Source organism: Hypanus sabinus, chromosome 4, assembly GCF_030144855.1.
Source record: "Hypanus sabinus isolate sHypSab1 chromosome 4, sHypSab1.hap1, whole genome shotgun sequence".
Taxonomy (NCBI): domain Eukaryota; kingdom Metazoa; phylum Chordata; class Chondrichthyes; order Myliobatiformes; family Dasyatidae; genus Hypanus; species Hypanus sabinus.
Window position 1 is genome coordinate 154,264,195 of NC_082709.1, and position 12,923 is coordinate 154,277,117.

At 40.4% G+C, this 12,923-nt stretch overlaps 1 protein-coding gene across 3 annotated transcripts in view; it reads left to right on the forward strand.

The window, feature by feature from the left end:
* Positions 1-4,119: 4,119 nt before the first annotated feature.
* The window catches only part of LOC132393372 (immunoglobulin-like domain-containing receptor 2), a 106,353-nt gene continuing 97,549 nt past the window's right edge, over positions 4,120-12,923 (forward strand). For all 3 annotated transcript variants that reach the window (XM_059968496.1, XM_059968494.1, XM_059968495.1), the window contains exon 1: positions 4,120-4,673. In XM_059968496.1, the coding sequence (XP_059824479.1) occupies positions 4,625-4,673 (49 nt within the window). In that variant the 5' untranslated portion in view covers positions 4,120-4,624. The remainder of the gene's footprint in view (positions 4,674-12,923) is intronic.

Consider the following 12,923-nt stretch of genomic DNA (forward strand, 5'->3'; position numbering starts at 1 on the left):
AGGCAACTTAAAGTCATTAAGAAGGTAAAGATGGAATATGAAAGTAAGTTACCCAATAATATTTGAGGTTAACAAAAGTTTCTTCAGATATGTAAAATGTAACAGAGAAGAGAGAGGATATCAGGCCGCTGGAAAACTATGCTGAAGAGGTAGTAATAGGGACAATGGAATAGCAGATTAAGTATTTTGTGTCAATCTTCACTGCAGAAGACACTAGCGGTATGATGGAAGTTCCAGGTGTCAGGGGTCATGAAGTGTGTGGTTACCATAACTAGAATGAAGGTTCTTGGGAAACTGAAAGGTCTGAAGGTAGCTAGGTCACCTGGACCATATGGTGTACACCCTAGGTCTGATGTTCGAGAGGTTGGGGCCAAAGACTGTAGGGCTCCAGAGGCAGCCTCTCCTTGGATTGGGTGGCATTGTGGGAAAGGGAGTTGGTTTGCTTTTGTTGTTGCTGCTGCTTGTGTTGTTCTGCTGAATATTGAGGGCATTTAATATGTGGCAACATGTGCAGTTTGCCCTAGCACATCTGTAGTTGTTAACACAAAACAAATTACTGTATGTTTCGATGTACATAATAACATAAGATGTAGGCGCAGAATTAGGCCAATTGACCTGTTGAGTCTGCTCCTCCATTCAATCATGGCTGATCCTTCTTCCCTGCTCAGCCCCACTCCCCAGCCTTCCATCCGTAACCTTTGAAGCTGTGTCAAGAACCAATCAATCTCTGCCTTCAATGATCTGGCCTTCACAGCTGCCTGTGCACACAAATTCACCACCCTCTGGCTAAAAAATTCTCTGTATCTGTTTTCAATGGATGTTCCTCTGTCCTGAGGATGTACCCTCTTGTCCAGTTTTCCACCATGGGAAACATCCTTTCCACATCTACTCTGTCTAGGCCTTTCAACATTCAAAATGTTTCAATGAGATCCCGCCCCCCCCTCCACCCATCCATCTAAACTCCAGCGAGTACATGCCCAGAGCCATCAAATGTTCCCCTTTCATTCCCGAAATCATTCTTGTGAACTGCCTTTGAACCCGCTCCAATGCCAGCACATCTTAGATGAGGAGCCCAAAACTGTTCACAATTCTCAACGTGTGGCCTCACCAGTGCCTTATAAAGTCTTCACATCATTTTCCTGCCCTTGTATTCTAGACCTCTTGAAATGAATGCTAATACTGTGTTTGCCTTCCTCACCAATTCAACCTGCAAGATAACCTTTGTGCTCTTCTGTACAAGGACTCCCAAGTCCCATTGCAACTCAGATTTTTGGATTTTCTTTCCATTTAGAAAATAATCTGCACACTTATTTCTTCTACCAAACTGCATGACAATGCATTTTCCATTATTGTATTTCATTTGCCACTTTCTTGCTTATTCTCCTAATCTAAGTCCTTGTGTATCCTACCTGTTTCCTCAACAATACCTGCCCCAACAATAATCTTCATATCATCTGCAAACTTGGCAGCAAAGCCATCTATTCCATCATCTAAATCATTGATATACAGCATAACCTGTCCCAACACAGGCCCCTAGTCACTGGCAGCCAACCAGAAAAGGATCCTTTTATTCCCACTTGCTGCCTCCTACCAATCAGCTACTGCTCTAACCATGCCAGTAACTTTCCTGTAATATCTTGGTAAGAAGCCTCATGTGTGGCACCTTCTCAATGGCCTTCTGAAAGTCCAAATATACAACACCCACTGCATTCCCTTTATCCTACTTGTAATCTCAAAGAATTCCACCAGATTCGTCAGATGTGTATTTTCCTTAAGGAAACCATGGTGACTTTGTCCTATCTTGTCCTGTGTCACCAAGTACTAAATAATCTCATCCTTAACAATTGACTCCAACATCTTCCCAGTCACTGAGGTCAGGCTTGTCCTTTCAGTGTAGATATACAGCCGAGTCTTGATCTGAGGTGTTAGACCTCCTATGTTGGCCCATCCGTTTGTGAAGTGGTTGCTTTGTCTCACTGGTGTACAGATCTGTACAGTTAACAGGACACTCCTTTGATAACAGTGTGCACTTTTTGAACAGGGAGGATAGGTGGTTTAAATGAGGGTTTAAAGAAGCCATTGTTTCAAACTGGAAAACCTATCCCTGAATAGAAGGAGTGGGGTATGATACCAACTATCAGCTACTTACAAAGCAGTCCTAACATCTCTACGCCAGAATCTCCACAACAGTTCACCCCTTCATTCATGCAAAGATAAGACTAAAGACCCTCTTGTTATCTCTACAACTGTTAATGACCCTCGTGTGATTGCTGTACTTTTAAACAACTCAGTTTATAAGCTGGGAAACTACCCACTTTGGATCAGAAATGAAGAAGCCTCTCAGATGAGTGGTGAAACATCCAAACAGAGCAAGTCCAGATGCCTTGATTTACTACTGCTTGATATTTGATGCCATTCTTTACCAGCAGAGCCAAGCCACCCCCTCTGCCCACTTTCCTATCCCTCCAATAGGATGAGTAACCTTGGATGTTCAGCTCCCAACTACAACCATCCTTCAGCCACAGTTCAGTGATGGCCACAAGATCCTCCACTTATACTCTGTGCACTTTGAGTACTGGATAAATAAACCTGAATCTGAAGAGCCTGATCATTTGGGTTGATGAATATAGTACCAGCAACTCAAGAAATTTTAATGGTATCCAGGACAAAGCAGTCCTGTGGGTTGGCACCCAACACTCCACACTATAAATTCATTCTTTCCATCTTGGTTGTCATGAAATCCATTTTCTCACCCAGTACTTCTACAGCAAATTCCAAACCTGTGATCTATACCACAACCACCTGAATGTTCTCTCCAAGTCGTGCACCATCTTTACTCGGACATCTGTCAACAGTCTGGCATTATTATGGTCATACAGCTCTACAGCCCTGTGAATCATCCAGTTCATGCCAGCCCTCACTTAAACTATCGCCCTCCATACTGCGCCCTCCTCCCCTTAGTGGACTTGTCTACACTTTTCTTATGTTGCAATTGAACCTGCACCCACTACTTCTGCCTGCAGCTGGTCCCATGCTTGCACCACCCTCTGTTGTCTAATTCATGGATAGCACAATGGGAGTACTTTCAACAGATGGACTGTAATGGTTGAGGAATGTCTAGTAGGTAGTGATGAGTATTAAATGCTGGCCTTGCCAGCAGGGGTAACATCCCACAAGATCTTCCCTGTAATCAGCTAAGAACCCACGAAAGGTATTGTTTCTCCTTCAATCACTATTTGCCAGGGCAGTTTTATTTGTTTCTTACTCCAGCAGATGCTTGCACTTTTCGTGTGACTTTCAAAATTTGGGCTCACGTTTGAGACAAGGCTGGAGCTCGCAAGTCCAGCTGATTTTTTCTTAAACAACATCAGAACTGAATGCAGGAAGATTTTCAACGTGTAGCTTTTCCTGAAGAAAAATTATACATATCTTGAGTGCAAAAAGTCAAATGACAATTGAAAAGGAGAAATAATATGTTCTTAAAAAGCAGTCACTTGCAGAAGGTTCAAATCTCAGCTCAAGATAGAGTTGCATAACACATCGACTGGGGGTGGAATTGTTAGCTGAATGGGTGAACAAATTAGACAGAACAACCTCCTAGTTTTGTTTTAACTTGCTTCTTTCGAGGGATAATCGACCTGGAAGGTTACCTTTCCAATCGTTCTGTCTTGACCTGCCAAATGTGTTCACAATTATTTTTTTAAATTTTGCTCAAGTTGTTCTGGAATCCATTCGGTTGAAATGTAACGCTTGGAATCAGGACTATTGCTTCATTTTCCAGAGAAGGTTATCAATTCCGGTCATGCCTCCGCTCGGCGCTGCCTCCAACAAATGTCTGAATACCGCAAGTAGATTACATTGTTGCAGCAAAATTGTGCTACATCGAGTGTACAGATACACATAAACCAAACAAGCGTCATCTTTTCATTTCAAAACGACTTCCGTTGCTGGAATTTTTAACTAAATTCATTAACTTCGGTATGACGGTTTTCCGATAATGCACACAGCTGCATAGAAATAACGCGCATCATCACCATGCTGTCGAAAGTTCGTGCGTTTGGTACAGTTAATTAGAATTCTGCTCGTATTCCGAAATGAAATACGAAATAAAACGATGGTGGTAGAAATTCTGTAAAAATATAAACAACAAATTACATAATTTGTACTTTATTCGTTTAACACATAGCAGCGTCACGAACGCAATCAATTTCAACCACAGCGGAGCCCAAAACAGCATCAATGAAGCCATGTGATTGGAAAAGCTCATCGGTAGAGAGGGGGATCCAGCACCCTTCTGCCGTGAATTAATTTCTGTGTCAGACTTTGCTTTGAGCCGATATTCAAAGCAATAAAATATCCTGAGCTGTAAAGCTGTTATCTGAACTTCCGAGGCGACGTTCCTGTCTGCAGACTGGTTTCTGTCGAGCTTGGGCGAGCGCACAGCCCTTGCAGGGTAGACGAGTAACAGGTGCCAGATAAAGCTTGCCCGATAGTTTAGTGTCTGCCAGTATTGAGAGAGAGACGGAGAGGGGGATTTCAATGGGAAATAGGAATTTAATTCACAATCCAAGATTACGTGATATCGAGTCATAACAGCAAATCTGGGATGTAAAGGACGTTCAAAATGTGGCCATCTGCATTCTCACGGTGGATGCCGCTTCTCTGCCTGGCAGGTAAGAGTTAAACTATGTTTAACTTTGTAGTAAATGCGATGGTACCGCTAGCTCCCGCAAAAAAAAATCGATGAATGAACATGGCTGTCCAAAGGCGAGTTTATCGTTCTTTTCGTATTTTGTGTGCTAAATCACCTGCTATTTTCCAGATGGTTCGCAATTCCCAATTTAACCGTCTGTGGACGTGCTGCATCACTAATAATTATACTAGGTGTATCTTGGTCCCCATGTGATTAATCTGTCAACTGAAAATTGATATTTAATCGCTGAAGTGTTTCAAAGTTTTTCATTTAGTAATGTTAGTGAAACCGTTAGACGCACCAGAAGCAAATAAAAATTTGCATTATGTTTTAGTAGCAAAATGCCTTACCAAAAGATCGCTACGATCGTAATATTGCTAAACAGAATATTAAACTATTCATGTTAAATTGAAAAATCTGTATTTCAGTGACACGATTCTGTTCGTTACTGGAATGCTAGACGATTCATGATTCATCCTTTGCTCCGAGTCGCATGATGCAGTTAATCACATATGCATAGACTCCGTCTATTGCAGTAGTATTAAATGAACTCTTTCTCCAAATAAATTGTATGTTTGCTTGGAGAATCGTGAATGTAAATGAACACGACTAATAGGAATTCGACTTCACGCTTGCGTCTGAACTGAACACCACGTTTTTCCAGTCTATTCTTAAACCTTCTGCAGTAAAGCGAACCAAAGCTTTGTAGTTTGCAATGCATGTGCTGTTCGGCTCAGTTTGTGCCAGGGGATGCAGCAAAAACAACGATTGGCTCTAATCCCCGAAATGTTTAATTGTTCATCTCTTGAACTGGTTGGGACAAAACTTCAGAAGGACTGCCGATATTTTACTGCCGTTCCCGGAGAACTGGGCACAAGTGCAACTAGTTGTTAAAATGGAGGCACTCCCGCATTCCGCTTCCTTGGTAGACTGTGCAGAACATTAACGGGGATTTTATTTATTTACTTACCGACCTACCTCCCTCAGCCAACAGAATTATTGGTCCTCCAGTGAACATTGTATAAAAAATAATAATGTAGATCACGGAGCCGTCTTTGTTTTTCGCTTACTTTTGTACGAACGTATCAGTAAGAAACTATGTGATCAGTGCAGTGAAACGAGTTACCAAAATATTGGAAATGTGGAAATAAGCCTGTTAAAGTGAAATTGGGTGGATTAAAGGTCAGGCTTTAAAAGGCACAACTTAACAAGCTTTCCTGTGTGTGTGGGGGGGGGGGGGGGAGGAGGAACACCATGGAACTGCCTTGGATCAACTGAGTTTTTCAGTTTATTGTATATGAGGTGCAGATTCTATTTATGCGGAAGGTATCATCTTTCAAAACAAAACATTTAATTGGATGACCAGTTTTAGTTTTGCCGTGCTAATATTTCATAAAATTTTAGATGGAGATTAAATTCTATGGAAAGTAAGTAATACTATTTAGAACAACAGTCCAAACATGAGTAACAATTTACACTGCAGCCAATAATTATGCTAGAACAGTGTATGATGTTAGACCAGAACTTGACTTCTGTATACAGTGAGATGCAACTGAGCTAGAGGAATCAGAGGAGGTTTATGTCATGTCACTACAACTGAAACGTTTAGACCATTTAAGACATAGGAGCAGAATTGGCCACTATATAGGCTGGGGTTGTTTTTTTTTCTCTCTATAAAGCAGAGATTGAATAGAAAATCAAGGTATAGAAAAAAAGAGAGCCCTCAGTAGGTTCTTCCCATTTGCTGTTTCCCTTGGTAGATAGGTCAAAAGACCAGGGTGCATAAATTTAAAGTAATTGATAGAAAAGTTAGAATAATACTGAAGGAAGGTCTGTTCGAACAGAGACTAGTAGATTCTTGGAATTCAGACTATAAATGAGTGGTAGAGACAGACACTCGTCATATTTAAACACCTGTGTACAGGAAGAGGCAGGGTTAGGTTGGGTAACTATTTTTGAACAGTTCATAGATGATGAGCCCTAGAGATCTCCTTTCATGTCTTTAATTTTCCATGATTTTTTAACAGCCATGAGCAAATTATTTTTGGAAAGAGACCATTGGCCAGTAGTATAAATGTGCTGGAGAGGGGAGTGTCACTGAGCAGAGCTATTTCTGGGTATATAGTTGAAGACCATTGTGGGTTCACAGAAGAGATGAGCCAAAAGGTGGTTGGGCTGTTTTAGCAAAGTTGCTGAATATTTCCATTAATGTATTAGGCCACTAATTTTGATGTACTATCAGATCAATACTAACTACTTAGGGTTGCCAGTATTATGGATGTAATTGCATATGACTATGCAATTACACAAGCACAGGATCAGTCACCATCAAATAAATACATTGCCCTGCATTGTGCTCTCTGAATGGTGATTAGTTGGTGACCTACTTGTTGCAGAATATCTAGCCTTTGTACTGCTCCTGTAATCAACTATTGAGTTGACTAGGCTTTTTCACTGGTGATCTGAGTCACAGAGATACAGCACAGGAAGCAGACTCTTGGGACCCACCAAGCCCATGCTGATTATTACCCACCAAGTTTCCTCAAATCCTGTATTAGTCAAATTTTTATTCTTCCTACATTCTCATCAACTCTTCCCAGGTTCTGCCACTCATTTACACTCTAGGGCAATAAAATCTCCAACCTACACATTCTGGAAATGTGGTAGGAAACAGGAGCACCCAGAAGAAGCCTGCACAGGAAGAGGAAGAATGACAGCACACACTATTGGAGGTCGGGACTATACCCAAGTATCTTGCACTACAGAGATGTGATTTGACTAGCTGTGTTACTGGGATGACCAAGTACCCCTTGAGCACATACACCAGCATAGAACCAAATAAAAGTGCACTAGAAAGAAGATTTTGTTTAGCACAATAGCTTGTATAAAACACATGGTTAAGACTTGGGGCTTTTTGTGAGGAGATGAAATGGAACTGTGTAATTTGGATTGGGTAGAGTTTGTATTGTGTCCTTAGGCTTCACTTTGTGAATAATTATGGCATTAACATCTCTAAAAATTTAATTTGAATATTTTATAGCATATTAATGTTTCATATTCACCTTCTCCCTTTTTGTTTTTGAACCATGTTTTCCTTGAGTTTATTCTGTACAACTTCAAAGGTACAATTTAATGTCAGAGAAATGTATATAATATACATCGTGAAATGCTTGTGTGTCAGACTAAAATATTGCACTTATTCATGGTGTTTATGTATATGAACTTTATCCTAGATGTTTTTTTTCACCTGCAGTATTTCCATCAGGATTTCTGCATGGTTCCTTGCCAGTTTTTCCCCAGTTGAAACAATAATAAATTTAAAAAAAAAAGTTTTTGCTGTCGGTTCAAACACTGATATTTCTCCATGTCATGTTTGGTGTTGACTTAATGTTCAAACGTGTGGTACAACAGGGCTCTCTGGAGCAACCAAACCTCAATATTATATAGATGTTTGGCCCTATCATTGTAGTTTGTGCTATGTTGCTTAAGTGAGGGGTAGGAGGGACACTGCCGCATGTTGAATCACCATCTCCAGTTGCCATTATTTTCCAGAGTAGCAGAATATGAAGACAGAAAGGGTGGAACAAAAACAAAGTACTGAAGCTAACTAATTCAAGGCCTGGAAAGTTTTCAGATGTTTTGATGACATTGTTGCATTGTTTATTTTGTTATTTCCTGGAGACTCACTTTCTGGGACACCGCTCCGATAACAGGATAACACCATTATCTTAACCAGGTTCCCATTCCTTAAGTATGATCCTTAGCTGAGATAGTCAACAGATAATTCTATTAATGTGAACATTGCTGCAGCAAACATTTCCAAGCAGTGACTGATTTGGAGTTCCTTCCAACCAGCGTGGTGTGGCTAAAGTCAATAACAATCAACCCAGATTTTCATGGCAGTATTGTTAATCAGTACATGTTATTTAAACTGTGAGTTGAATGAACTGGCAACTGTATTAGTGACATTAAACAAGGAAATCGGGGGATGTTTGCCTCTCCATCCTCCATATGCAAAGTAATGTGTTCCACTGTGAAATGTGGCATTCAAACATGTGCAATCACAGTAAGTTCAGGCTCCAATTTTCTTATGAGGCATAGTAAGAAAATAAAGAATTGGTAAATTTTTAACATTGTGACTCATCTTAATTACTGCTAACAGCTATCCCAGAATGGAAATTTTGAGCCCGATTTCATTATTGGAGTTAAGAAAATTAGAGCATGGGTCCCATCTCCTCAAGTCTGCCCACCAATTCCATTTCTATGCTCTCAATTTCTCAAACTTCCCTCAAAAGATTTATTTATATTCTTTAATCTCTCCAATGATTTAGTCCCTATAATCCTCCATATTAGAAACCATCCTCTGCAAGCTGGGTTGTTTGTACTTCAGTTTTAAATGACTGCTCCCTTATTGTGTAACGTTTTTTAAAGATTTTCCCATTAATAGAAAGATCTCAGCATTACCCCATCATATTCATTATGATCTTGTATGTTTGATTAAGATCACACCTCATTCTTCTAAACTTCAAAGAATACAGAACTAGTTTTGATAGGTCAACCCTTTCATCTCAGTGCATGTCTTCCAATGTCATTAATAACATTTAAACTTAATGGATGGGTGGGGTTCAGAGGAATATGGGGCAAATATAGGCATGCTAGCTTTGGACTAGCACCATGTTCAGCATGGACTAATTGAGCCAAAGGGCCTGTTTTTATATTACTCTGGCAAATTTTTTTCTTAAATAAGGGGACCAAAGCTACACAGACCTGGGTGACCTCACCGGTAATCTGTACAACTGTAACATACTTGCCTATTTCTAAACTCCAAGCATCTCACAATAATTTGCCTTCCTACTAACCTTTTATGGTTCATGTGCAAGAACACCAAGATCTTTCTGTACTTCATTCAACTACAATTTTTCTTCCTTTAAATAATAGTCTGCCTTTGAACTCTTCTCACCAAAGGGCATGACCTTGCATTTTCCACATTTGTCAAGTTTTTTTCCCACTTTAATACTATCCAAATAGCATCATTGCAATGTCCTCACTTCACTTTTTAAGAAGGGAGGGAGACAAAAGACGGGAAATTACTGGCCCGTTAACCTGACTTAATGGGCCTGTAATTGAAGATGCTCAAAGTAAATTTATTATCAAAGTACATATATGTCACCACATACAATCCTGAGATTCATTTTCTTGTGAGCATACTCAATAAGTCCATAATAGAATAATAGCCATAACAGAATCAATGAAAGACTGCACCAACTTGGGCATTCAACCAGCATGTAAAAGACAACAAACAGTGCAAACACAAAAATAAATAATTAGTAAATAAACAATAAGTATGGAAAACATGAGATGAAGAATCCTTGAATGTGAGTCCACAGGTTGTGGGAACAGTTCAGTGCTGGGGGTGAGTGAAGTTATTCCCTTTGGTTCAAGAGTGTGATGGTTTTTAACGGTTCTTGAACCTGGTGGTGTGAGCCCTGAGGCTCCCATACCTCCTTTCAGATGGCAGGAGTGAGAAAAGAGCATGATCAGGGTGGTAGGGTCCCTGATGATGGATGCGGCTTTCCTGGACTCCTGTTGGAGTCTATTATTAGGTTTCATGGTACTTGGAGGCACATGATAAAATAGGTTGAATTGAGTTTGGTTTCCTTAAGGAGAATTCTTACCTGACAAACCTGTTGGAACTCTTTAAGGAAATAACATGCAGGATTGAAAGATGTGAACATGGATAGAAAACTGGCTGACTAACAGGAGGCAAAGAGTGGGAATAAAGGGGTCCTTTTCTGGTTGGCTGCTGGCGACTAGTGGTGTTCCACAGGGGTCATTGTTGAGACTACTTTTCACATTAAATGTCAATGATTTGGATGACAGATTAGGAGAATGGACAATGAAGTGGCAGATGGAATATCGTGCAGGAAAGTGTGTGGTCGTGCACTTCGCTGGAAGGAATAAAAGTGCAGACAATTTTCTAAATGGAAAGAAAGTACAAAAAACTGAGGCGCAAAGGGGCTTGGGAGTCCTTGTGCAGGATTCCCTGTAAGTTAACTTGTGGGTTGAGTCAGTGGTAAGGAAGGCAAATGCAATGTTAGCATTAATTTCAAGAGGACTGGAATATAAGAGCAAGGATGTAATGCTGAGGCTTTGTGGCATTGGTCAGATCACACTTTAAAGATTCGAAGTGCATTTATTATCATAGAATGTATAAATTATACAACCTTGAGATTTGTTTTCTTACAGGCAGTCACAAAGCACTTGGAGTATTATGAGCAGTTTTCAGCTTGTCTAAGAAAGGATATACTGGCAGTAGAGTAGATCCAGAGGAGGTTCATGAGAATTATCCTGAGAATGAAAGGGTTAACATATGTATGTTTGACTCAGGCCTGGATACAATGGAGTTTAGAAAAATGATGTGGGATCTCATTGAAACCTATCGAATATTGAATGGACTAGATAGTGGAAGTGGAGAGGATGTTTCCTATACGGGGATACAGTAGGACCAGAGGGTGCAGCCTCAGAATAGAAGAATGTCCCTTCACAACAGATGTGCAATTTATTTAGCCACTGAGTGTGAATCTGTGGAACTCATTGCCATAGGTTGCTGTGGAGGCCAAGACATAAGGTATATTTAAAGCGGTGGTTGATAGCTTGGTTAATAAGTGCATCGAAGGTTATTGGGAGCAGGCAAGAGGATATGTTTGAGAGGGTAATAAATCAGCTATAATGGAATGGCAGAATAGACTTGATGGGCAGAATGGCCAAATTCTGCTCCTTTGTTTATGGTCAATGTGCCCTCACATCTATTTATGAGAATCAGCAAACTTGGATACATGATATTTTGCTTCCTTCTCCAGCTCATTAATATACAGTGCCAATAAAAAGTATTCACCCCTCCCTGGAAGTGTTTGTGTTTTATTGTTTTACAACATTGAATCACAGTGGATTTAATTCAGCTTTTTTGACATAACAGAAAAAGACTCTTTAGTGTCAAAGTGAAAACAGAGCTCTACAAAGCGATCTAAATTAATTACAAATACAAAACACAAAATAATTGATTGCATGATTACTAGCCCCCTTCAAGTCAGTATTTAGTAGATGCACCTTTGTTGCATCTACAGCCTTGAGGCTGTGTGGATAGGTCTCTATCAGCTTTGCACATCTGAACACTGCTATCTTTCCCCATTCTTCTTTACAAAACTGCCCATACTCTGTCAGATTGCAAAGGGAGTGTGAGTAAATGGCCCTTGTCAACTCCAGCCATAGATTCTCAATTGGATTGAGGTCTGTACTCTAACCTGGCCACTCCAGGACATTAACTTTGTTGTTTTTAAGCCATTCCTGCATAGCTCTAGTTTTATGCTTGGGGTCATTGTCTTGCTGGAAAATAAATCTACCAGGTCACAGTTCTCTTGCAGACAGCATCAGGTTTTCCTCCAGGATTTCCCAGTATTTTGTTGCATTCATTTTACCATATATTGTCACAGGCCTTCCAGGGCCTGCTGTAGTGAAACATCCCCACAGCATGATGTAGCCACCACCATGCTTCATAGTAGTGATGGTGTGTTTTTGACGATGCGAGGTTTTTGGCTTACGCCAAAAAGTTTTGTCTGGCCAAAAAGCTCAATTTTTGGTTTCATCAGACCATAGAACCTTCTTCCAGCTGACTTCAGAGTCTCCCACATGCCTTCTGGCACACTCTACCTGAGATTTTATGTGAGTTTTTTCAACAGTGGCTTTCTCTTTGCCACTCTCCCATAAAGCTGCAACTGCTGAAGCACCCGGGCAACAGTTGTTGTATGCACAATCTCCCCCATCTCAGCCACTGAAGCCTGTAACTCCTCCAGAGATGTTATAGGTCTCTTGGTGGCCTCCCTCACTAGTCACCTTCTTGTAGGATCACTCCGTTTTTGAGGACAGCCTACCCTAGGCAGATTTATAGCTATTGCATATTCCTACCATTTTATGATAATTGACTGTACTCCAAGGGATATTCAGTGACTTGGAAATTTTATTGCATCCATCTTATTACGTGCTTTTCAATAACCTTTTAGTGGTGTTGCTTGGAGTGTTCTTTTGGCTTGATAGTATAGTTTTTGCCAGGATACCAACTCACCAGCAGTTGGACCTTCTAGATACAGGTGTATTTTCACTATCAACTCCCTGACTGCACACAGGTTTAGATGCACCTAAGACACCTTAACTAAGTATGTGACTTCTGAAACTA